The sequence below is a fragment of the Passer domesticus genome, chromosome 3 (assembly GCF_036417665.1).
Source record: "Passer domesticus isolate bPasDom1 chromosome 3, bPasDom1.hap1, whole genome shotgun sequence".
In the NCBI taxonomy this organism is placed as follows: domain Eukaryota; kingdom Metazoa; phylum Chordata; class Aves; order Passeriformes; family Passeridae; genus Passer; species Passer domesticus.
In genome coordinates this window covers 37,231,111-37,257,285 of record NC_087476.1, presented here as the reverse complement: position 1 = coordinate 37,257,285, position 26,175 = coordinate 37,231,111, and the positions used below count along the sequence as shown (strand labels likewise).

General features: G+C 43.1%; 1 protein-coding gene across 17 annotated transcripts in view; it reads left to right on the top strand.

The window, feature by feature from the left end:
• BACH2 (BTB domain and CNC homolog 2) overlaps window positions 1–26,175 on the top strand; it is a 186,364-nt gene that overhangs the window by 134,422 nt on the left and 25,767 nt on the right. For 16 of the 17 annotated variants that reach the window (XM_064412674.1, XM_064412685.1, XM_064412669.1 and 13 more), the window contains one exon: window positions 3,142–3,396. In XM_064412674.1, the coding sequence (XP_064268744.1) occupies window positions 3,154–3,396 (243 nt within the window). In that variant the 5' untranslated portion in view covers window positions 3,142–3,153. Of the gene's footprint in view, window positions 1–39; window positions 143–3,141; window positions 3,397–26,175 lie in introns of those variants that run through there. The other variant, XM_064412687.1, reaches the window with a different exon arrangement.

Genomic DNA, 26,175 nt, shown 5'->3' with positions numbered 1-26,175 from the left:
TGAAGGATTTCACCATCTTACACCTTTCCTGCAGGATAAAGCCCTCTTGGAGAGGAAACACCTCAGGTCTGGAGGTCATGTGGTCGATGGCAGATCATGGAAAAGGAAAGACTGTAAATCACTCGTGTTGAAACATTAAAAGGTGATAAATAGGTGGTCCTGAGCCATAGCCCAGCCCGTTTCCCTGTGCGCAATGCAGGGCTCGGGGTGCTTCCTAGAGCAGTCAGGGGCACGGTCAGGGGGAAGTCTGTGGAAGGCTGAGATCACAGCTGCCAGACAGGGCATCCATGTGGATTCTCAGTGGCTGTGGGAAGGTGAATGGCATGGATCCACCTTCAGGAAGCCCCTGGAGTCACAACAGTAGCCTTGGGAAAGCATGATGCTATAAGCAGTGGGGTGGAGGTCCTTCCTGGGAGCACGGGTGAAGTTTCCAGCCCCAGCATCTCAGGACTGCACCACTCAGGCTTCCTAGCAGAGAAGACAGGCTTGCTTACCAGTGGGGAAATACACCATGATATTTTCAGCACTTCACAGCACATGCAGCAATTTTTTAAAAAAAATACAGTTGATGAGAGCTGTAGTTAAAAAGTGAGAAATTACTAATTAGTAACTAAGTAATTCGGGGTTTGATTCACACAAATTGCACTATTACTGTAAGAGAGGATTGCAATTTCAGGCTAACTGGGGTTTGGTGGGTTTTTTCTAAGGCACTGAAAATATAATTGATGTTCTGTTCATTATCTGCCAGGTGTCGGGTTTCTTGTCCTTTTTTTCATCATCTGAGATATTACAGGCATAAGACATGCCTGGAAAATAAAGGGGGGAAAAAAGCTTACTGCTTTCCCCTTTGCATTGTCATTTGCAACTCTCAGGTTTTCCCACTAGATTGTTCTTGTAAACTCTTTAATTTCATAGCACGCAAGAGTGACCACTTAGAACATCATTATAGTGCTATCGTTAGCATCAGAGTTTAGTTATACAGAAAGCTGTGAGTGAGATGAGCTAAGTGTCATTTTCTCTTTTACCTTAGTGGAGTGCTAATAACATGATTGCTGTCAATTCTTCTCATTAGTCTCAATTTATACAGAGATTTTTTTTTTTTTAAATTTCTGGTTAAGAAATCCAGCTGGTATAACTCACCCCCCGAAGTGTTTCCCTCCCCTGCCTGCACGCAGATCAATTAGCAGTTTTGTCTCTTCTCTCTACATGTTAAGTTCTTGAAGGGCTAATCTGTGTTGCTTGGTTGTGGGTTTTTTTCTGTTCATGTAAGCATTTTGGCTGAGTGCTCAAAAGTGTAGCATGAGTCAGCATAAAGATTGAAAATACCAGTAAAAGAGAATCTGTAAGCATTCCATTAAGACTTCCAGTAATATTACAGTTTTGCACAGTTGGCAAAAATGCCTATTCTGTACAGAGTCATCATAGCCACTGGCTTAAAAATACTGGTATAAAGGAGGGACAATGAAGTTACCATTGAGGAGTTTAGTCAATATAAATAACAAGTGTATCCTCTTAAGTCCATTCTTGTCTAGATGATTAGTGTCTTTGAAATGGCACTGTAGGAAAATGGTAACCTAGTTTGAACTCACAGCAAGAGAAATAGTTAGAAGCAATGTTGTGTCCAGTGATGTGCCTGTATATTGCACTAGCAGAGGAAAATGCTGCAATGATCCACATTAAAAAGTAGCAGAGGAGGAATTTTGCTTTTACTTGATATAGTAGTCAGGTATTTACAGTGCAGCAGTACTGTACCAAAATATCATCATCTTACCCGTAACCCTTGATGCCACTGAATTTTACCTCTCAGAAAGCAGTTGTTGTTCTCAGTAAGGAAAAATAATTCCTGTAAAATGCTGCAGGTTTATGCATTTGCACAACCTTCCCTTCAGCAGCAGATAGAGTAATACGTACAAGTAATCCTTTTCCCCATGTAAGCCTGAAAAGAAGCAGGTTTGGTTTGGGATGTGTAGTCTGTTCAATCAGAGGCTGTTACACCTTCCTACTCAGATAAGTTGAAATGGGAAAATAATGCAAGGAGGATTTGGTCTAATGCTGGGGAAGATGTTTTTGGTAAATTAATTTCTTCAGTGTGTTCAAGTGCAGAGGGGGTTCATGCAGCATGGGGTATTGGGGGAAGCTGTTTCCTTCCACCATCACCACTGCAAATCCAGTGGCCGTGTTCAGAGGCTTTGCCAGTTCTACACGTGTCAGAAACTTCAGATCATCAGGCAGAGAATTTCCCTGACTCAGACAGTAGCAATGGGTGTGTAATGGGTGTCTGACATCATTCCAACCTCTGCTCCTCACTCAGAAGGGGGAGACCTGCAGGCAGGATAGCCTCAGCACCCATGGGCTCCCTGGGTCTGCACATCCGTTCAGGTGAAGGGATTTTTTGGGTCTGCAGATGTGGAATTGGGGAAGATCTACTCTTCTGTAAATGGCATTAAGCCACTGATGAAGGCATGTTGCTTTAGCCATACATGGATTTCTTCTGGAGCTGCTAAATATCTTTCTCTCCCTCTTAAGGCTTAAAATTCTGATTGAGAAATTAAGTTGCTTTAGTTAGTGATTTGTCTTTGTCAGGTGCAGTTCCACCTTGACTTTTACTTGAGCTGAGGTCTTCTCTGTGACTGTGTAGTGCTGTCTGTCTACTGGAGAGTAGACTTGGGGGTTTGAGGGGTTTTTCCCTTTGATCTGAAAATATCAGAAGCAAGCACAAAGCCCTTTTTTCACCCTTAGAAAACCCAACAGTCACTCTAGCTTCTTTTTTCTAAAATCTTCTAAAATTTCCAATGTCCCCATGTTATTGCCATTACTAAATTGGAAATTGGAGATGCATAGTAGGTGGTTGAAGAAAACCACTTTTCAGTCTGTCTAAACCCTATTTTGGTTTTGAGGGGGGAAGTTAGTGGGGCAAGTAGGTAATCCAAGCATGACAGGGTGAAATCCAGTGGCATCAAACCAGTATCTACCATGGTATCTTTCCCTAGGAACTTTCTTGGATTTAAGCATTACTGGGCTCCTTGGCTGTGGTCTTGAGGTATCCGGATATTGGGCTGAATCTCCCCATAGCGTGTTCACCCAGGGACCGTGCTGCTCCTCACCACCTTGTTTGTGCTTTCTTCTCCCTTGTCCCTGCAGGGTGTGAACGGCATGTCTGTGGATGAGAAGACTGACTCCCCCATGTATGTGTATGAGTCAACGGTGCACTGTACCAATATTCTCCTCTGCTTAAATGACCAGCGGAAGCAGGACATTCTCTGTGACGTGACGCTGATCGTGGAGGGGAAGGAGTTCCGCGCCCACCGGGCTGTGCTGGCTGCCTGCAGCGAGTACTTCTTGCAGGCCTTGGTTGGGCAGACGGAAAATGACCTGGTGGTCAGCCTGCCGGAAGAGGTACAGTATGTCACCCACCATGCCCCCACCGAAACAACGCGCCCCTTCCTCCCTCCTGGGGAGGAAAACCTCTGTGGTCTGCTGGGGTGGCCAAAGGGAGGGTGGCACAGGTGTCAGTGGCTGCCCCAGCATGGCTCAGGATGTGATTTTTGTGTTTGAAGGATGGGCATGGTCACACCATGCCAGCCTTATGATGGAGGCAAAGCTTTAAGATGCTTCAGCTCGCCTTTGTCACTGCTGCTGAAGGAATTGTACCCAGACATTGCATTACCGTAGCCTCATTCAGGGTGGTATTAGGACCCTTATATTCCTCTGCTCTTCTAGACAGGAAATTTGAAAGGAGTGATGTGACAGCTACATGGCAGGTTATTGTTGAAAAATCATTTGAGCTGTCATGTTGTTGGGAGTTTCATTGCTGTCCACCCCTCTCTGGCAGCTCATATATTTATTCCGCTTCTTTCCCCACCCCTGCTCCTCATTCAGTCTGGCTTCTTCAGAGCTCCCCTCATAAAGAGTTTGGGATTTAACCGTGTTTTCCACTGAGAAACCATCAGAAGGCAGAGGTTTTGTCATGCAGCATGGCTCCCACAGCAGAAAGCCCAGGGACGTAGAAAACACATACCTCACTGGAAAGTTTACTTTATTTTATCACAGAATCTCACTGGCTGGCTTCCACCCCCACTGTAATTTCCTCACAGCCATAGAGCCGTGGCAGCACACCTACCACAGGGCATGCTGGTGGCTTTGCTGCCCACAGAGGGGAGGTGCATGCCTGATGGCCAGGGCTGCATTGGCACTGTGTCTCCAGCTGGAAAGGGTGGCATGAGGAGGGTGACAATGTACCCAGGGCACAGCACAGCAGTCGCTCAGTGGGAAGGTGCTCTGGCATACAGAAAGTTTTTCACCATCATTTGTTTAATGCCCTTGAGGAGGCATGGTGTGTTCTTAAATGATGACAGGTCCCAAAATGTCACACATCATTTTTCCCCCTCTGGTTTAGTTCTCCAGAGACTTCAGCAGCATTTTAATGTTGTCACAGCACAAGTTGGAGAGCATTAGAAGTAGGTCACTGGCTGTGACTTCATGAGTCCTGACACTGAGTATTACTCATGAAGACATTCAACCCAGACATTTTGCATAGGAGTTTAGACTATGCAGAGGACCCGCTAGGATGCACACTTTGATTCTGCAGTGTCCACTAAGAATTTCCAGTGGAAGAATCAAGTCTTAGTCAGTTGCATGGCTTTCTTGCCACAAAGCAAGGGTAGGAGCAGAGAAGTGGCAAAACATGCCCAGGGGTGCAGAGGTGTGAAATTGCAGTGCTCTTCTATGAAGTCTTAGTGAAACCTCTGTGTATAATTCAGATCCTGTTACATAAAGAAAAGTAATTGACATTCAAATAAGCATGTAGAAGAGTGACTGAGATGTTCAGAAGAATGAGCCTGGCCTAAAGGAGGAGAAGAAAGGACCATGGCAGGCTCATACTGCTGGTGTGACAACTGAGATGTGCTGCAGCTCTAGTTAGGCAGGGGAGCTGAAACAGCCAAGAGAAGGAATTTCTCCTTAATGCCAAAAGACACTGTTGGCTTAAGCATTGATTGGTTTCAAGCAGCTTTCAGTAAAAATAGATTGGAAATTAGAAGATTTCTAACTCCAGCAGCAGTGAGGTGCTGAGCTGCAGGCCAGTGGAGGGGTCATGATGTGCTTGCACTTGGTCACCCAGTCCTGTGTTAATATGACACTGAAGATTTAAAATAAAAAGGTTTGTCTTTCTATGTGTTTTATATGAGATGCTGTCTAGGAAAAAAATCCTCCAATTCAAACATAAATAATTTCTATTTATGTGAATCATCTTCAAATATATGAAGTATTAGAATGAATGAAGTATTTTAGAATGTATCTCAATGAAAGATCAAACAATTTTTGTGACTTAGGGTTACAGTGGCTGCTCTTATGGCTCCAGTGAAGCTCATGGAGTTGCAGAAGTAGTGAACCTTGTTCTTAAGGTTACTCCAAGAACTTTGAAATTGTCATGCCTTACCCAAGACCACCACTGCTACGTGCTACATGCTTCTATTAGCAGCAGAGCACCAGGGCTTTGACTTTCTCATCCTGGAAAAAAACTCTCTTGGCCTATTAAAGAGAGAATGACATTTACCTATGTTTACTTGTACAGATACTTTATTTTCCACGTGCAAATTAATTGCTACTAAACGCATTGAATCTTAGTTTTCTTGGTGGCTGTGTGTTTTAGTTTTCTAGTTTTCTGGAATAGCTGTGTGTGGGGTGGTCAGCTAAATAATTTCCTCACAAAAGCTAGTCACTTGGGCTAAGGAGAGTTGCCTGATGCACCTCACTGTTTCTCAGTTACTCCTTGGTTAAGATGCACATCCCTGCTTCTGGTGTTGCTCAGCTTCACAGCGCTGGGCGCTTTGGTGGTGCCTGTGCAGAGATCCGGGAAGTGCCTCCAACAGCGTCTGAGCTCCCTGCAAGAGGAACTGAAACACTCCTGCTTTTTAAAAGCTGATAAGGCAGCGGAAACACCATCTTAGTTATATGGCATTTAAAGAAGTTAGCAGGGTCATCTTTGGTTCATAAAGGATGCTTCCCAAGACTGCTGTTTTCAGTCTGTGGTCTGCAGAACTCTAGCAGCAGTGAATTATTTCTTAAGGTATCTGTGAAAACTGACTTATTCTGTCATGTAGGGGGTTATTCCTCCAGTGGAAAAATTTCAAACAAAAGCTGAATGTGAATATCCTGAACAACTACTTTTTTCATGCTTAGAGACAATTTATGTTGGTGTATAATATAGAAAAAGAGATACTGAAAAAAAAATTTAAATGTAGTCTTCACTGTTCAAAACTTACCCAAAGGTAACAATTGCTCATAAATTTACAGAGCTATTTTTAAGTCAGCCACACAAACACTGTATTTTAAATCTGAGCATAGTTTGAAAACTGCTGAAGTACGTTGTGGAGAAAGGGCATTGTTGTTACTATTATTTGTCAAAGGTTTGATGTTGGAGCTGGATAAAGCTTTATATATAAAGCTTTTACATTCATGTTATGTTGGTGTGAGGAAGCTTAACATCAAAGAAAAGAACTTACTTCTGATTATTCAAAGCAGTAAATCTGCCTCTGAAGTCTAAACTGCAGGCTTTTTTTTACTTCATAGCATGTTGGGGTCATTTTGTTAATCTGCCATCCAGACATTGTTAACTGTTGTCTAGCTAAACAGGGAACAGATGTTTTTCACATTATTTCTTGTTTATATCTAGTTACAAGCAAGAAAAGTCTTTACAATACACCAGTCATTTCAGTAGGGAGACATTGTGCACACACAGAATTGGGACTAGTTGAATTTAGAGGGTTTTAAACCACTGCAAAACCTTGTGTTAGACATTTCAGGTTAGTTCAAGCATGTCTTAACAGCCCTCAGTTCAAACCTTTCCTTAATCAATTTAAACAAAGTCAATATGGAGCTAATTCTGCACTGATTGAAGAGTTTCCATAAACCCTTTTGTGCTGGCCTTGGTAATTTGATTTTGTACCACACCTTTTGTTAAGGCAACATATTTCAGTGTGTAGACAAGCTGCCCAGAACAGCTGCATAATAGCAAGGGCTCAGATGTGGCTGTGGTGTGTGAACTATCAGCCCTCAGAGCAAGTTAGAGAAATGGAGTGTTTCAGCTGCCTACAGCTAAGAAAAGAGCTGGCCCCATTAGCTCTTAACTTCTGTGCTTTTCTCTCCATTTTCCGTTTTGCCAAACAACTGGAACCTTGCCTGCTTTTACCCGGGGTGTTTTTCAGCAATTAATGCAGTTTTCCTCTAGCAGGTGCTGTTAAATGCAACCGAGAATTAGTACTTTCAAAGAACTGAGTTTGAAGCCGTAAAGTTCGTTATTCACTCCATACCCCTAACTGTTGTTTTGTTTTATTTAATCACAAAAAACTGGTCTTCCTTCCTCTAACAAGGCACTTAATTAAGTTTTTAATTTATGATAAGAAGTTAAATGGCACTTATGAGGTTTTTTTAATGGTTTCCACTTCCCATCCAGATTACAAAAAAAGGTGTGATGGAGAGAGACACGGCTGTCAGCCAGGGGTATTGTAGGTCATGCCAATATTAGCTGGCAGCAGGCTGTTATCCAATTAACATTGCTTCATCACTGCAAGTAATAGCTCTCGAGTAGATGATTGAGTCATTCATGCTGTAGTGGTACTCAACTTTACTTGAGAAGGAGCCAGTGCTTCATCAAATGGGCTTTTTATTTGCTATTATTACCTGCCTAGCTCTGCTAATGGAAGTGCACAGCAAGTCTGCATGGGCAAGGTGAAAGCTGGGCACTGGATAAGGGAGCATCGTCTGTGCAAACACCTTACTCGCTTTGGCAAGCTGCAGGTGCAGTTAAATGGTGAAAAGACAGGAATAGAAGCAGCAACAAGTAAAACTTCCCAGTGGCAGTTGATTCCTACAGGTTAGAAACAGAGATTCTCAATGTTTTTGCATTTTTTTGATTTGGGAAATTACACTTGAAAAAAATTTTTACCACCCATGAGAGCACCAAATGCCTTCCTCTCAGATGAAGCTAAATAAAAGTTTTCTGAAACAACAGACCGTTTTCTTTAGCACTGGTCTGATACCAGCCTTTGTGTTCTTTTAGAAATTTGCTTCCCCAGTAGGTTGGTTAGTTTTACCTGTAGCCCTTGAATTTCTTGAATCTGTTTCAGAGTAATAACCTTTTTTAGTGCAATGAGCTGTCTGCTGGGAATGTTTTCTTCCAAAAGGATTAAACTGAGCTATCTGTGGTGTCCAAGTCTTCCAAGGCACAAAAGGAAGCAAGCATCTCTTTTAGGAGGAGGTTGTGGGATTTATCCACACAGCTCTTTCCTTTGCTGTTAAGAGAATGATGTTCAAAGTAGATGTAAAGGCTGAATTCCTCCACATTCTCTCTCCTTCACTGCTGCAAACCCTGCCTTTTCCCCACAGGGTCTAGTCCTGTGAAATTTGTCATCTGCTTCTTCGGTTGGCGTGGGTTAACTCCCTCACACGGTTGGTTAAGCTTTGCAGGGAGAAAGGCAGGACAGGACCTCGGGTTTGGGATTCAAGGCTGGCAAAAGCTGAGTATGTTGGAAGGAGAAGGCATGCAGCAGCACTCTGGGTGGGACTGAGCCAGGCATCTAACATTAGCATGGCTCGTAGCTGACAGGGAGGAGAAATACTGGCAGCTGCTAACCATCCATGCCAACCTGCCAGCCTGAGGGAAAAATGCTGGGAATTAGCCAACAAGAGATGATTGTGATGAGGAGAAAATCAAAGGCAGGATGCAGGAGGTCAACTATTATATACCCTGCTGGCTAAAGGCACTTACTATTCCTTTTTATCTCTCTAGAAATAAACAGTGTTCTCTTACTTTGTCTTTTTCCTTTCTTTGTATTCTTTGTATGTATAAATATAATATCTTTGAAGAGTGTAGGGACTGAGCTGGGAGTGCTCTGCACAGGAGCACAGAGTGAAAGAGGTGATAAATGTGGAAAAGAGGAGCAAGAGGGCAAGAAGTTTATTTCCCAGCTGGAGGGAAGTTTAACACAGTAGGGAACAACAAAAGACCCTTTTTCATTGGCACCCTGGAGATATATTAGGAGTAGCTAGGTTAGCTCTTAGAGAATGGAAAGCAGTAATGTGGTTTTCTCTTTACATGACTGTATTGGCCATTGATGTTCCTCACAGATTGCAGCACTGGCAAAAATTATTTCTGCTTTGGCTCAGGAGGTGGCAAGAACCTGAAAGCCATTATTCCCTTCATCTGCAGAGCTTTTTGTAGTGGAAAAGGGTTTTCTCCATCAGGCTTCAAACTCACTTATGATTCAACCTTACTCAGTAATGCCACCTTAATCAGTTCATATGGATAGAAGGTTGGGTCTTTGTTTTGTTGAATTCCTCCCAGGGAATGTGTTATTTTTCGTGCCGCCCCACAGTGCCGACACTGACCGCACTGAGGGATGACTGGAGGCTGCAGCTCTGTACTGAGAGTAAAACTGAGCAGTTGGGTACTCTTTGAAGTCTGACATGACAGGACTAATTCAGGAGAGCCAATTCTATGAGACAGAATTGGCTGATGTTTTATGTGCTTATGTAGCACAGTACAAGGTGCAAACGATGTACTTTGTTTCTAACAGGTGAGCAATAAAACAGAAATGAGATCTTCAAGATGTGATATGAAATTCCATCCATGTATCACTGCAAAAGCTTCCAGCACTGCTTGATTTTTCATGCCTCAAGTGTGATAAAGAAACTAGCCACATACTTTTCATTCTGCATAGTGTAACTTCCATTATTTTCTGATCAGGGCTGTCTTGCTGTTCATAACATTCTCTGATCTTTTCAGGTGGAGAAAAGCAAAATACATCTATGTTGTGGAGAGAGCTTAGGCTTCAAAAAGCAAAACAGAAGTCATGTATACATGCATGTTAAGTAGAGAAAATCTTGCAATAACTCCTTTCCCTCCCTTCGGCAGTAGCTGTACAAATTATTTATATATTCGAGTAGGCATATAAAAGTGTACTGTGGATGGGGATTGGGAGATGAATGTACAGAACAAAATTCACCACTGCAATAACTGGACTCAATTTTTTTGCCCCTGTTAGACTCCTGCCTGCCATTACTGTTCATTTGGGCTGATTGACTGTGATTGCACTTGCTAGTGAAAAGGCAGTTTGCAGTGTGGAAGCTTTCTTGATCAAATATAACAAAAATGATCTAAAATGTAAAAGATAGCTTTAATAATAAGTCCTATGGTAAGGGCATGAGAAGAAACAATAAAAATGCGTAACAGGAGGTGATTTGGTTCTGTTTGTTTGTTTGGGTTTTTTGGTTTTATTTGCTGTGTTCAAATATATATGAATGAAAATGAGATGGTTGAGCCATGACTGTGCCTCAGCTCTGAGCACTCGGCCCTGCAGACTAAGAGATTTCTTCCTCTCCTCCCCATCCACTTACAATTCTCTTACCTTTGCTTTATCTCTTATCTAAAAACCCCTTTCAATTTCTTTAAAGACTTCAAATCAGGTATCTGCCCTTTTGGAGTCCAGAAATACAGGCTGGGCATTTGTCTAAACAAATAGATAAGGTCCAGTGAAGACACCTGTCAGCTTCACAACATCACACACCACAACCTGTAAGGTACTTTCTGATTACAGTACCAAGTTTTGTTCCTAAGACCCCCAAAAATAAGATTTGAATCTTCATACAGCACTTTCTGACAAGGATTCCCTGGTGAATATTGTCAGATTGACTGTTTTTCTCAGCTACTAATGAAATTGAGCATGAGTGGAATATGCTATATATTCCAATGATGCATTGCAGCAGTCAACAAACATTAAGCCTAGGAAGTATGGTTCAATTTGGAATGAAGTATGGGTTTTAGGTGAGCAGAAGGCAATTGGATTGTACTAGGATTTGGGAATGAAATGCTTTTTGGGAGTTTTACAGGGTTGGGCTTTTTTAGAGGGAGAAGCAGACATAAACATTCTGGTAAATTTGATGCAAGCTCTGAAGAGTAAAATGGCTGGTTTATTCCAGGATTTTTGTGCTGTAATGAATTTTCATCTGTCCCATTTTGACAAGAGACAGCCAGCAAACACCTCTGAGTCCCAGTGCAGTCTAACACTACTAAAAGCTTTGTCCTTGGGTACTTTATTTACTATAAGGAAATAAATAAATAGGAGCAGCTGTAGCTGGTCAAACTACAGCTCTAGCCCAGGCTTGGTTTGTTTAAAAAAGTGAGTTTTAACCTCTCTGAAATCACTTGAGAGGAGGCTTGTGTGGTTGTTTAAAGACTTAAAATAAGAGAAAGTATCAGGCATCTCTCTAGGAAGTATGTTGTAAATTACTGGGAAAAGATATCAAGAGAAGCCACTGGCAATTGTTTTGAAGCCAGATTAAAAATCAACTGAAAAATCTGGCATGGGTTTTTACCAACAAACTCTTCAATGATATATGTATGACTGCACATAGCTGTAAGGCAAATGGACTTTGAGAGCAACAAAATTTGGACATCTCTTTAAGAAATTTGGTGCTCAGTACTGGTGTAGATAGATCAGATTTGCTAATCAACCTTTTTGTCTCTCTCTTTGCTTAATCTGACCTTCTAAAAGTTGATGCCATCATTTAACTGTCTGTTTACCTGCACACAAAAGTAGTTGAAATATTTATCTCTCTCTCTCTCTCTCTTTAAGACATTGTGGAAAAAGTTGACTTGGAACTTAAATGGTGCCCTGCTCCTTGCTGGGGGTCCACAGTCAAAATAACTATAGTTGAACTGAGAATGGCAGAAAACTGCAATAAAACTTTCAGTAACACCAAGATATAAACAAGGTGTCACCAAACAGCTGGAATTGAGAGGTATCAGCTCTGAAGTTAAATAATGGCTATATAAAATCTTCAGCAGTAGATTTCTGAGGTCTCTTGTGACCAGATAAAATACTGTCATCATCTCTCTGCACATGCTGGAGTGGAAACTGATGCATCAGATGGGAATTACAGCACAGGTCTGTGCATCAGGTCAGTGATGATTAAATCACCTTGTGTGAACCACTCAGCAATGTTTACCTCTCTCTAAATGCTCTGGTTCACATTACCTCACGAGGAGGTGAACAGACTGACCCCCAGCTGGCACAGCTTCTGATCCCAGAGCAGCCCACATACCTGACCCAGAGCTTCCAGCTTATCAGTGCTCAGCCAGTTTCAGTCTCATTTTCTTCCCTCTGTATAAGGCCCTGGAGCTTGTTGGACTAGCTGCAGTGTTTCTCAGGATGATCAGGATAGGATGGAGCTGCTCACCTTACCTGGACTACTGGTCCTGAGTGACAGATGGGGTCTGCTCTGTGTCCTCTGCCTGTTCTTCTTGCACCACTCCTGAGGTGCTGTGCACTGCCATTGACAACAACTGCTGAAAGTACCACATCCAAGAGGAAAGTAGGATTGGAGGCATGGGGCAGATGAGGATGAGCCTGTGAATTGCTCCTGTCCCTCATTAAGAGATCAGGAGCACTTTGAGGATGCTTAATTAGAAAATTTTGCTGTAGTGACAGCAGTTGCAGACCATCCCATATATCCCAAACAATAGGCAAGCAGGTTTCTAGCAAGATTTTATCTCTTCCAAAGAGAGCTGATCATTCTTGGCATGTGGGAGCTGTAGGTTTTCAGGCCACCAGAAACAGGCCATCTTTCTTTTAGTGTTGAAGGAACCATATTTAGTTGGGTATATATTGCACCTGGTCCACATCATTCCCTGCATCAGCTGCTCATCATTTCAGAGCAACACTTCAGAAAAATGGAAGTGCACAGACTTACTGTAAGGATAGCAGAGAGATTTGGCAAGTGTGAGCCAGGATGGATTCATGGGTGCTGTTGTGTTCTCAGTGTTTCCTTCTGTTCCTGCAGTGTCAGATGTACTTCCCAAAGACAGGGCTGAGGTGGGTTTATGGGGGTAGTGAAAGAAAAAGGAGACCATCTAAAGAAATTAATTGGCCCTGAACAGGGCTAATAGTTCAAAGACGTATGGGCATTCAGTGTATTGTACTTGAAACACATGGTAATGCTCTGCTTGAAATTTGCTTGCTTTGAGTTGCCTTGAGTGATAGGACCAAATTCCCACATCTCTGCAAATAGCTCTTACTTTAGGTTCCCAGAATGGATGGGAGTGCAGTCTCTGTTAATGTTTCAAGGTTTAGAAAGTAGATCAAAAGAAAACAGAATTGTCTATTCAGACTTTACCAGTACAGTTCTTAGTTTCTGGAAAAAATGCTTTTGATCAAGTGGTCCTGGATTTTTGAGACTGTCATCTAGGAGGCTGAAACTACATTTCTGACTGTGTAAAGAAAACTTTTGCTTCTGAGAAATGTCTTGGGTTTTCACTTACCTTTGAAATTCAGACCTGTGGTTCTCTGTTTCAAGGGCCTGCAGCTAATAAGAAGTCTTAAACAACTCTGAAAGCAAAATATCTTTCCATCTCTGACCACACAGCAGTAGTACAACATGCCTAGCCACTTCTCTCCTCAGATACACAGGCAGTCTTCAGAGAAAATTTGCCTGTCAGAGGATTCCTGGTCAAGTAAAAACAGAGTAAGTTTGAGTTGTTTCCTGTTTCCTTCAAAGGACAATGTTGGAGCCAGTAAACTTTCAAGACAGGAAAAAGCTGTGGAGAGACAAAACCTGACAACTTCCCTTCTGATCTCCATAGGGGACTAGTGCTCATTTCTGTTGCTGGAATGGGAAGCTGGACTTGAGATGGATAGGTCTGCAGCCATTCAATCTGCCTATTGAATTCAACTATTTTTTAATCTTATTTTTGTCTGACTGCAGATTTTCTTGTTGTACCATGTATGGTTTTCTGCATATGGCACTTTTGTTTGGACTTAAAAACAAATCAAGAAGTTTCTCTCTGTTCCTTGAATTTGCTAGTTTTCAGGAGACTGAACACATCAAACCACATTTTAATGGGTATGTTTTAAATGTTGGAATTGATTTGTCAAGTGCAAGGCACAAAAAATGGAAGGTTGCCTGTCTTTTTTAAGAGCCATCTCTCCTTGTCATTTTTATCCAGTTTATGTAAGCAGTAGCCATTGAGGTCACATAATATCTGTACCATTGTCCAAGGAAGTGAAGAATGAAGAGATGTCCCTGAGATATATAAGCACTGGGGCATTCTATAAAGACACTTGTTCACATTTACAAAGTCATCACTGCATTCAAAAAGCAGAAAGCTTTGCTTTCAGTAGTGGCAGAAGCCTTTAGATCACTAACTTCCTTTACTTTTTTCCCTGTCTTCAGTGTATCTTGCAGTTGGAGGACTGAGAAGAACACCCAGTAAGGGCTGCCTCAGGCTTGGTTTAGCTTTGCTCCCTTTTCAAAGATGAGCCTAATCCTTCTCTTACAGGTTCTGTTTCACTATTATGCATGAACTCTCCAATTGGAAAACTCAGTTGAGAAGGCCTACACAAGTAAATTGTTAAAGACAAGCATTTGATTACATTTCTGGCCTTTGTCTTCAGCTGGTGGTACACAGCCACGGTGATCCTAGCAGGGGCTGCTCTGGACCTCTGCAAGCAGCTCTGTAGGGCAGACAGGCACTGAACGCATACACTGCTTTGCAGCAGCCTTGGAGAACCAGACTGTTTGTATCATCTGCTCTTGCATTCTCATCTTAATTCTCAGATATAGTTTTAATCTGAATTGTTTGCCCAAGTTACATTTTGGTTTTATGACTGTTTTTCTGCAGAGGAATTGCTTAGCTAAAAGGCTGTGAGAATTTATGGTCATTTCTTGTCACTTGTGCTTTCAACCTCTTGGTTGAATGATAAGGTGGTAGTAAAGACCTCTCTATTCTCTTTCAGGAATTGATATTTTACTCATATCTAGGCTTTTCTTTTCCCAAACTGCTCTGATTTGGGTAAAGGAAAAGAAAAGGTCAGGTGTCATATGTGTTCTCAAGAGACTCCAAAGGGGTCTTTTCTATTGTAAAAATCAGAAGAAATGGAAGTGGTTATAACCTATTTGACCAATTCGCTCCAACTCTACTATTTTCTTAAAGCCAAGGTTTTCATGAGGCCTTTCTGTAATTAGTTGTCTGTGCTATCATTTTTTTACCTATAAGGGAGAAAGTAATTCCATTTACAGATTGCAACTCTTGTCCTCTGTCAGATGGGTGTGTATTTACAAGATGAATGCCTGTTTCTGATTTCTCCCATTAGAACGAAGGTTACTCTGTCATTGTCCTCAGAAGGCTTTTGGACTAGCTTGCTTTGGTGTGTGCATGCCCTTTTTTGGTGCAATGCTGTGTACCCTGTTAGGACTCTAGCAGTGACCAGAGAGACTGAAGGAGTTTTGGGGATAAACCCTGTTCACGTGGCTAAAACTCTGTAAAACCACCAAGTTGATCTGCTGGAGAGTGATGGAGAGCTGGGCTCTGTCTTGTGTGCTCCCCATGCCCATTCCTGCTGAGGTGAACCAGCTGCTGCCCTGCTATCTCTGAATATGGGGTTCTTCAGCACCAAATGTGGGAAGGACTTGGGAAAGTAGCAGCCCCTGGGCAGGCTGGCATTTCCACACCCTCTTTATGCACATAGTATTGGCACATAAATGCTCTTGCTCAATCCTATCAGCTGCATATCATTCTATTCTGGGGAAGGTGAGAGTAGTGCTGGAAATGACTCAGCTCCAAAAGGTATCAGCTTTACTGCTTTTAGCCCCCCAGATTGTTCCTTGCTTTAGGTTTGTGCAGTAGCTATCGTACAGGGGGAAACATCATTTTTTTAGAAAACAACAATGAGAAATGGCTGCCTATCAAGTGAAAGCATTTGTCCTTTGGAGTTTATGTGGCTGATGAGTTCTCTGCACTTCAGCAGTGCTGTGTTTTGCCAGGGGCTTTTAAAGGTCCTTGAGAAGCCTCTACAGCAAATGAGGGAGCCTTGGCAAGATCCTGCATTACACCATGCCCTGCCCAGCATTCCTGTAGTTCTTCCCATTTCCTGCCCCTTACAACATGGCTATGACTTTGGACAGCAAGCACATTCTGTGTTTTAAATGTCTTTATCTGTGGGGGTTTTACAGTGTGCAGTGAATTTGCACAGGGGCAGGGGGCTTTTTGGTTTGTGTGATTATGTGCTGTTTTGTGACTATTCTGTTTCCTCTCACATCCTCCTTCCCTGTCTCTTGTACCTGAAACATTAAATTAAATCTAACATAGCAGTACTTTCAGACAGAGGCGACACTTGGCTGTGCCAGTTCCCCGGTGGCTTTAAACTGCTGGCTGCAATACTGCAAACACATTCAGACCCTGGCTTGGCCAGCAGTTCCCCCCAGCTATCTGCATGTTTGCTCTCCAGGCTTTATTTTACCTACACTACTGGAGACTCTGGAGTCACAGCCTATGTCTCATTGTTATGCATGGATGGGAAATATTCCTGTACTTATTTGCATTCATTAGCTGTTGGGAGCTCCTCTGTTGAGGTCTCTAGCCTTGTTTTTACAGTGCTTTTGGCAGTGTTTCTGCACTTGGTGTGCGAATTTTTATGATCTGTTGCATGTTATTCATGCAATTTCCTGCCCTGTAATGGTATCAGTTTTCCAGACACAGAGGAATACAAACGAAAACCCAGGAGCCTGCATTAGCATAAAATGTCCCAGTTCTGTCAGTTTGATTAATTTGTCTCTTTGTCTCCACTCTATATGATAAGTGCTATTAATGGTTGCAACACTTCATATGTCAAAGTCTTTCTTCCTAATGACTTGAAAATGTGGTTTATTTCCCCCTTTTTTGTATTATTTTTCTCATTTAGCATTCCACTCAAGTATAGATTTATGCCATGCTCTTTCATTATCTTACTGGTTGCAGCACTGGAGTGATTACATATGGTGTAGGGTATGAGCAAAGATGCGATCCCAGGGGCAGCAGCTGCTGATGCAAGCTGAAAATAGATCCAGCGTATGCTCAGCACTGTTCCCAGAGGTCTTTTATTTATTAGGAGCAGTCTTGGTACAGGACAGCTCGGACCCTCATTTAGCAAGATGACTTTTTGCCTTTCAAGAGCAGTGCGGTGACTTTGCTCTATTTACTGACTGCTGCGTAATTTTTTTTTTTCACCATCTCCTGTGGAACCAGTGACTTTACCTAACATAAATTGTAATATAATCCTGATTTATAATGAAGTCAAGAAATGACAGGCTCCATTTGAAGTAATGGAACTTGACAGATCTAAGGTTTAAATTAAATAATCCTATTTGTAAGACAGCATTTGTACATGGTACACTGATTTAAAATGAACTTCAGTTCTTCTTCAACGACTCCTTTACCATTCTCTGTGTTTTACCTTCCATAGAGGCTTTTTGGGGGACAAAGTTCATTTTAAGAGAACAATTTTTTTATTTGAAAACGTGTGTGGAACAATACATTGTTTTCTTTCCCAAAGTTCTTGCAAATTGTTTCACAGAAGACAACTTTAATTACAGAGGAAAAATTAATGTAGGTCACTTATTCAGGCCAAGCCACAGCTAACCTGCTTCGGTGGCCAGAAGAGGCCAATTGCTGAGAATGAAGAGAGGGAGGATGCTGGAGAGAAAATAGTGAGGAGGGTTGTGGCTTGACTCTTCCCCTCCCAGGAGTGGAGGTTCATTCTCACAGTGATTTCTGTGGAGCGATAAGGTCACCTCCTCCTTGCTGTCCTTCCCTCCCTTACAGCTGGCAGAGGGGGACACTCGAAGATGATGCTTCCTCCTGCCGCTGCACCCCACCTTTCTTTGTCTGTCACTGTCGTACCAGTGCAGGCAAGCAGAGCCCCAGGGTGCACAAATGGGAAGGTGGTCCTGCCGTGGCTGCTGGAAGCTGGCAGTAAGCACTGGAGTGGGGGTTGGTGGAACAAAGGGCTTGCAGAGGAAAAAAAGAGACCAGGCAGGGAGGGTGAGATGCTGCAGAAACGATCAAAAAAGGCAGTGGGATAAAAACACTAAAGGTACGGTGCATGATTTTTTTGGCTTAGATTGAGGGAAGCTGCTTTAGAAAATGCCCCCTTCTCTTTTCTCTCATTGTGGTTTTGCCTTCCTTTCTAGCTGTATTTAGTTGCAGCTGCCCTCTCCAGCATCTTTCTAATTCTCCTTCATAGCTGGCAGGGATGTAGCCCCTTCCCCAGGAGTCTGACAGATGCTCTCCCCCTGGACCAGCCTCCCATGCTCAGGCAGAAAGGTGCCAGTGTGTGTGTTCAGCTCAGTAAAAATGTGCCTGTGTCACCTTGCCACCATCACCCTTCTTTCCTGGGAAGACATGGAAGGTGTGGAAGGACAGGGTGGGCACCGACCCTCAGGGTCCCCCTTGGGGGAGAGCAGCCTCTCCTGCCCTGGGCTGAGAACAATCTGCCTGGGCTGGAGCTTCAGCACCATGTCTGCCCTGCAGTGAGGGGTTTCAGGAGCAGGCAGCTCCTTTCTCCTCTTGGTGGTGAACTCCAGCAGACAGTGAAGGTGAGATGGCTGCTAAGGAGGGTGTTGCTTGGGCTGGAGCCCAGCCTGGGGACATGGCACAAGAGGCTCCTGCTCCCACATCCTGCTCTCTATGCGATTAAGAACTTTTTTTTCCCAGTGCTTGCAGGGAATTAATAATTTCTATTAATTAGAAAGCAAGACAAATCTCCCCAGTGCACTCAAGAAACAACAGGTCTCAAGAGTGTCACTGAGAAATGGGAGGAAAAACAAGCTCACAAAGCCAAAGTAGTGCAGGCCAGTGGAAAAGGTGAAGGCAAGGAGCATCAATGCCAACATGGCATTGATGTTGTGTGGGCCCTTGCTCCTCATCTAGGGAAAAACCAGCAAGGCCCAAGAGTAAAAATCCATCAAGAGATTTTAGAGTTGCTGCTGGTAGCTTGCACACTGCCCATCTCCCTCCTCCCACAGACATGTGCATGGTTACAGGCATGGCTCTCTGTTCACTTGGAATTAATGGGATTATGTACAGCGGGAGAGGAGGCAGGGTACAATGAATTCTGCAAATACAGAGCTTCAGTTTGTGCTGCTTGATCTTTAGAAAAATATAAGTAAAACAAAAAGTAACAAGAACCAATTTTAGAGTGCTTCAGTATTCACATAAACTGGTTTTCATTGCTCACAGCACACATAAATACTCACTGGTGACTGAGGCAGCAGAGTAACACTTAGCTGTTCGTTATTTTATCAGACGGTGATAATTGTAGCTAATATTTTCTTAGTAGTGTCTCTGAGAGTTTATTTATGCTGTTAATAATCTGAGCAGCTGTAATGATGGTGGCTGCCAGAGCTGTAGCCTTTTAGAATCACTCCAGTGTGGCAATGATAGGATGGTAATAGAAATCCAAGGAAAAAACGATCTTTTCAGAGCAGATGGGGCTAATTCAATCCCTTTCACACACGTTCACATTATCTCGTTTCTTTCTCACACTAGCATGCGTGGGTGCACGTGAGCATATGTAGTCACACACACACACACACACAAATAGCTGTAAAGTCCCACCTTCTACCCTCTGAGGAAGTCAAGCTGGAAATGCCATCATTTTTCTGTGTGAAGTCTTTCTGGGGCTTCTAGGGTACGTGGCATTTTCTACTCCTTAATTTCTATGTAGATCTTAAAAATATCATGTATGAAGCAGAAATGGGAAAGCCAATTCCTTGGAGACAGCCCAGAGCTGGGCACAAGGTCGTGGCTGCACTGGGATGCTGTTGCCCAACCTTCCCCTCTTTCCCTGCCTTTGACCTCTTTACTATGGGTCACTCCTGCTAAGCCTGCACTCCTTTAGGGACTGAAAGAGCCATTTACCTTTTACTCATAGCAGACATGAAATCTCAGCAAGAAGGCAAATGCCTACAATTTTTTTTTCTGGTGGGATTTACAGAGCCTAGTTAACCTTTTGGGCCACAGAGAGAAGAGTTAAGTGCTCCTCGTGGAGGATGGGAGGGAACCAACTTTGCCAGCTCAGCAGTGGCTGGTTCTCCTTGCAAATCTGCATTGCTGAGCTGAGCAGCATTGCAGGTCATTGATGAAATGTTCCAAGCAGTGGAACAAAAGCCACCGTAATCCTCAGATCTGTTGTAGCCATGCAAGAACAAAAACAAGGTGATGGCAGAAGAATTGCATGTCCAAATACTAGAAATTAAACAGCAAGGCAGGGGAGGAGAAGGAAAACTGGAACAAATGCAGCATTTGGCAGGTTTTCTTTTAAAAATAGGAAGCTGGGTCAGTTTTACAGGGTTTCAGCCTACCAGTTAATAGCTGTAATTGCTTGGTTACCTCATGAAGTGCGTAGTAAAGCCTTTTACATTAATTTCCATCCACAGCCCAGCAAGAGCGTCTCTGGATTTAAAATGTTACGGTGTTTGCTGGGCAGCACTGTCTGCTGCCCCAGTGTAAGGATGCCAGTGATTTTGTCTGCTGTGCTGTGCCAGCACAGGGTGACAGGCAGTGCCTGAAGCAGGGGTGTCATCAGCCCCGTGCAAACCACGACAGAGCATCCCTGAGCTGCTTCGGGTGTCACCCAGCCCCGTCTCCTGATCTCGCTTCTCCTCCAGCTCCTTTGTCTTCCCACTTAGTGCTCTTCCTCAGAGTGCAACCTTGTGGATTTTAAATCATGTCTGACAGAGCCTGCTTCTTCCTCTCCTGCGCTGCATGGAGTATAATAGTAGAGCTTGTAGTGAGGTGGCTTGCTGTGAAGTACTCCTTGTTTTTATGAAGTAATTACAGTGTATTTAATGCACTGTGTATTTAATACGCTATTACATAGTTCATGTGCATGAATACATTCTGCCATGCCTGGGAAAGAGGAGTACTGGTGGATTTACAAGTCTTGGTAATTTTTCAGTGTTGTTGTGCTTGCTTGTATATCAATTACAGCTTCAGAAACTCTGAACCACTCCTCTAAGCACCCCTCTGAATTAGCAAAATTCTACACCATCTTTATTTTCTGCCTATTTTGATATTTCCTAATGTAATTTGGAGGCTTATAGGATTCTTTCTTTATTCTAAAAGTTCTGAAACTGCTTTTGTTTTCCCTTTTTCTACCCACTTTGGCTCATGTTATGCACTTAAACAGATCTTTCACAGACTCCTCTCACAATTTATATTCTGTGAAAGCTTTCCCACTCTTTCCTCACCCCCCTTACTGCTAACACTTCCTCTTGTTTTTCTTTCTTTTTTAATCTTGGGGTCAGTTTAATTTTCCTTTTGCAAAAATGTGGGACTAATTTTAATTTTAAATTGCAGTTGCACTTTAATTCTGATGTTGCTTTTCGGTTAAAATCTGTTCATTTCTGCTTGTTTCTTCCCCACTGGTTTCAGTATGGCTTGCACAGGCACCCAGGGAGCCAAGGCAGCATTTCTGCTGAGCCACCTTCTTGTGTCATCCTTTGTTACTGTGTTCCAGGTTTCTTAAGATGCTCCTTGCACTGGAAAACACAAAAGTATTTGAAACAGCCAGGTGTCACAGCCATGTTTCCCTTTGCTTTCTCTTCCAGTTGATGCCTGGGTGTTTAAACTCCTACTTAGTGCCACTGTTTTTTATGTGTGCTTTGTTGATTGAGTAACATTGTGGCCACGTTGTGCCTTTAGAGAGACTGTCCTTTGAAACAACTTCATGTCTAATTTTCTTTATAACACCTTCACTCAGAGTTTCACCTTAGCAGCCCCAAACTTCTCCTCCCAAAGCCGTTTCACCTAGGCTTGCCTGCAGGTATTCTCTTGGCCATAACTTGGGGTTTTCTGTGTTCTTGTTATGCTGTGGACAACCTCTGACATCAACATACCCCAAGCCACAGAATTAGTTAGGAAAAAAATAATAAAATGGTATTTTACTTCAAAACAGGTTACTGAGTGAGATTTTAAAATAAGGGCTCTGGCAGGTGTCATGTGGCGGGTTTGCTTGCAGGGGTTTAAGAAGTTTCCCCTCCAGTCCAAGAGCTGTTTTGCCAAAGGTGGTGTGCTGCTGTGAGGTGACAGAGAGAGGTGCAGCACAGAGCTGCCTTCCTGAGCTGCTCATCTTCTCATGACTGAGTTTCTCTGTGGCCCAGAGGAGCAATCATGCAGGCAAATGTCCCTTTTTGCTCAGAAGACTGCTGTGAATAATGGTAAAACCTAGGGCTGCCCAGTGGGTGCATCTGGCAGTGACCAGTGTTTGGAGTAGATGTGATGCAGGCAGTGCATCCCTGCTATGGAAGAGCACTGCATCTTCCTGTCCTATAGCATTTCAGTTTTCCAAGTGTGTTTATTGATCTTTGGTAAGATGCTTGCTGCTTCCTGCACTGAAATGTCTGCAACTTATGTCTATGATTTCTAGCTTCCTTCTCAATAAATGGTGTCTATTCCAAAAGTTGTGGCAAATTCAACAAATTGCCTTTTCCTCAGAATTTTCAGAGATGCAGAAAATGTGCAGGGATACTGCCACAATTTCCAAAAGTAAATTATTTGCATTGATTTGAAAGCAGCTTCGCTTTTGAAAGGTTGAAGGAATTTCAATTTGGCTTCAGTAACTCTGAGAGAAAATAAAACTAGAAGTTGTGGATTAAAATAAGCATGGCAGTTGGATCAGAGATTATTTTTACTTTTACTACACTCTAGGTTATTTTTTTTCATTTCCTACACATCTTCTGATTCTCTCTTCCCCCTTGGTTCCTCTGACATTACTGGCCTCAGACTTAAGGCCTGGGGTTTTTGAGAGTGCTTCAAAGTTGGGCTATTGCCGCACTGAATTTGATTCAGACAAACTTAAGCATGTGTGTGCCTCAACTCTTCCACTCCACCCGTGAGCCGCGTGTGGCCGCGTGCTGACCTGCCAGTAACGCGGTGTAAATCGATCCATGGCTGCTTACGCCATCTCTGCTCTTGGCAATCAATCCAAGCTGCTTGTGCCGCCGTCGGCGCTGACGCGCTGCTCACGGGGCAGTGGCACAGTTTGCCATTATTGCTTCCCATCCTCCAGGCGAGCCCGGCGCGAGTGGCTTCTCCTTCCTCCCTCCTGCAGTCTCACTTGCCGCATTGGAATGCTCTGTGGGCACTGAGGGATATTGGTCTCTCCTTCCCTTTCGGGTGCAGAGGGAGGAGGCTCTTTGGAGTGCTGGTGCTGCCCCTGCATGCATTCATTATGCCAGAGAGTCACTTGGTTTCCCTCTACTCTCACACAGACAGTCAGGGCTTCTAGTGTAAATTTGTTGTCTGGCCAATAGCTGGGATTTCAGGGGGGAAGGCTGAAGGGGGCACTTGTAGGGCTTTTTCTTTTGAAAGCACAAAATTGAAAGTTGGACAAGCACTTCCAGTGTGGCATCTTCTAAAAGTACCACTAAGGGCAGTTAAGCATCTTCTTAAAGCTCTCAGTCTGACAGCCTTAAGAGGTTGTTGTGGAGGATGCACTGGAAAGACACCAGGATACTCCATAGACCACTCAGGGTGTGGCTTAGCAGATGACAGCTTTTCCAGGAGGACTTATTGAAATTAATAGTTGGGTAATGGGCCTCCAAAAGAAAGGAGATGTGTGTCCAGTTTCTCTGCTCCCCTGGTGTGCGTTCATGCCCAAAGAATGCATGGTGATGGTGTGGTGCCTTCCCACCCCTGCAGTGTGATGCAGTGTGGGAGATGCCACACTGTCACTTGGTCTGCAGGTTACTCTTCTGCACAAAATTTGTATGCACTACCAGAAGAGGCAGAATGTTAAACTGAGGCTGGCATGGTATCTACTTAATTTTAAAAATGCTTTTAAATGTGAAAACAAAAGTCTCTTTTTGTTGGTCTTCTCCATCAGCACCTTGTACATTCCTTTGTTGTTTAAAAGCTTACATAAGGCAAAAACCAGCTGATGCTTCTCACCCAAGTGGAATTTTTAAAGAGTGATCACTCGTTTTGGGAGCTCCACAGCCTTATGAGCAAATAAATAAGGGAAACACATCTCCAACCTGCTAGTGAGAGAACATTTAAATGCTTTTAAATTAAAGAGAGGAAATGCAGTAAAATACTGCTGTGGCATTGCCTTACAAAAGTACTCTGCTGTTTATCATCTCCTTTGATTTTTTCCTGCCTCCTGCATGTTCCCACCTTATGTAAAAGGATCATGGCTTCAAAACAATTCCTGTCTGTGTGCATGTATAGGAACAAACCATGATGCCTTAACACTGCTGGTTTTGCACATGGGACTGAGCTGTTTGAGCCTAGTAATGTACTTAAATCTTGCAGAGAGTTTTCCAAAACCAAATAGGCTCAAGATAAGAAAAAGCCAGGCTTCACCATCCTGGGTAAAAATAACCAAGTAAATAACCAGGAAGTCTCTTAATTCTTAATGGAATAACAGCTTTGGTGACTGATTTTGGTTATCAGATTACCCTCTGAAAATAACTTCTGTGCTATACTTGCAATTGGCTGTAGAAGAAAAAGAATACACTGTGTGCTAATTTTAGCAAATAAGATTAGAGTTAATATTTAATCCCAGAGACCTTCTTCAGGCTGTGGAAAAAAATAGCAGCAGTTAACTGTCACTAATCTTATCTCCTATTTTTCTCGCATGTGTTTGATTATATAACTTGTAGTGCTGGGAACCCGCTGGCTGAGTGAGAAGTTGGTGGTTTGTTGGCTGCATGCTTGGGCATATTAGACAACATCAGGGCTGAGATGGATTAAAAAGCTCTACACATGCCTTTGGACTGCAGCAGCAATGCTGAAAGGCCAGTAAAGCAGGTACCACTGTAGACCTCATATGGAACAATATGTGAATAACTGGTTCATTTGGAGTTCTGCAAGAAAGAGTTACATTTCTGCTATTTTTCTATCCAGTTGTTTTAAGTAATACTTAGTTTGAGATTTGATATTCAGCATGTGAGGTTTGATTCAATCTTCCTTTCTTCCTTCCCCACAAAATTGCTTAATTGAATTGATGATTGGGAATTAGAGATGAGGGGTTTCTAAATGTTCTGAGGTGCCTGCTGATGAATCTAACCTGAAAATCAAAATACTAAAAATATAAACCATTAACCTACAAGCAGCTTGCATGCTTTACCGCAAACCTATGAGTGCTCCTATTGAGTTTTAACAAGTCTACTCCAATGTGTAAAGATAATAACATGTGCCTGCGCTGCTGTCGGGACTTGTGCATTCTCAGTGGGTCTGAAGGTCTCACCACCCAAATTACCCCCAGTTCAGCAGGATTTAGCAACTAATGTGCTGCAGATTTCATTGTATCCCCAGAGGGGAGGAGAAGGCTCTGCCCTCTCACGCCACCACCAATGAGCTTATTCTTTGCATGTGCCCCAGGTATGCTTTATTTGGAAAGGAACAATTGCATGTGCATTTGCTGTTGAACTTTATTGCTCTTTCCTAGCAGATCATTGGCACTGTGCCCTCATTAACACAGAAATTAGCCCTGGAAAAGTCTACTAAATTGAAGCCCAGCTCTCCAGAACAAGGTTGTGCTTTGTTAGTTTTCCTTTGCAGTACTCAGACATAAAGTATCCATCATCTTCTCTGGAAAGCCTTCCAAGACTGCTCTGAATTGACTGTTAGGTTAAGAGTCAGGGAAAAAATCCCTACATTTTAATTTATTTTTGCTGCAAATGCCAATAGCGCCCCATAGCAAACCAGACAGTTCTTCTCTGTTCTTGATGTTAGTTTGCATCAGATTACTGTAAACATTCCCTTGCTCCATTTTAGATACTGCCTTGCCAAGTTTTACATTCCTACATGTTTACAGTGATCTTTTCTTGCCCTTAATCACTTTTCCCCTCTTTAAATTGAAGTCAGACTTTGCTGGCATTTCGCAGGGGTTGACCTTCCCTGCTCCAGATGCAGCTTTTCATACAGATGCCATTCCGAGCGGGGTTACCAGATATCCATGTTTCCTTTGGAAATAACCTTCCTTCCCACCCCCCATAAGAAATACTGTCTGTGCAGAATTGGAGGATTTTGTCTATTTGTCTGGGATTTTGAGACATCTGGAAGTCTGGGCAGCTCGCTAATGAGCATGCACTGATGAACTCTGCGGCGCGCAGTGAGTCCGGCCCGTCGGCAGAAACATCAGCCCTCTGTGTGTGCTCCCAGGCCACGTCCCGTGTGTTCAGAGCAGCACAGGGGCCTCCATGGCATGCCTGATCAACCCTCACGGAGGACACGGACACAGCAGGGAGCCAGAGCCAGTTCACCCACAGTGCTGCGTGTCCCACGGTGCCTGTGTGTGTAGGTTTAAAATAGAATTTCTGACCTAGAAGTCCCTTACAAAAAGATGGTGTTCCCAA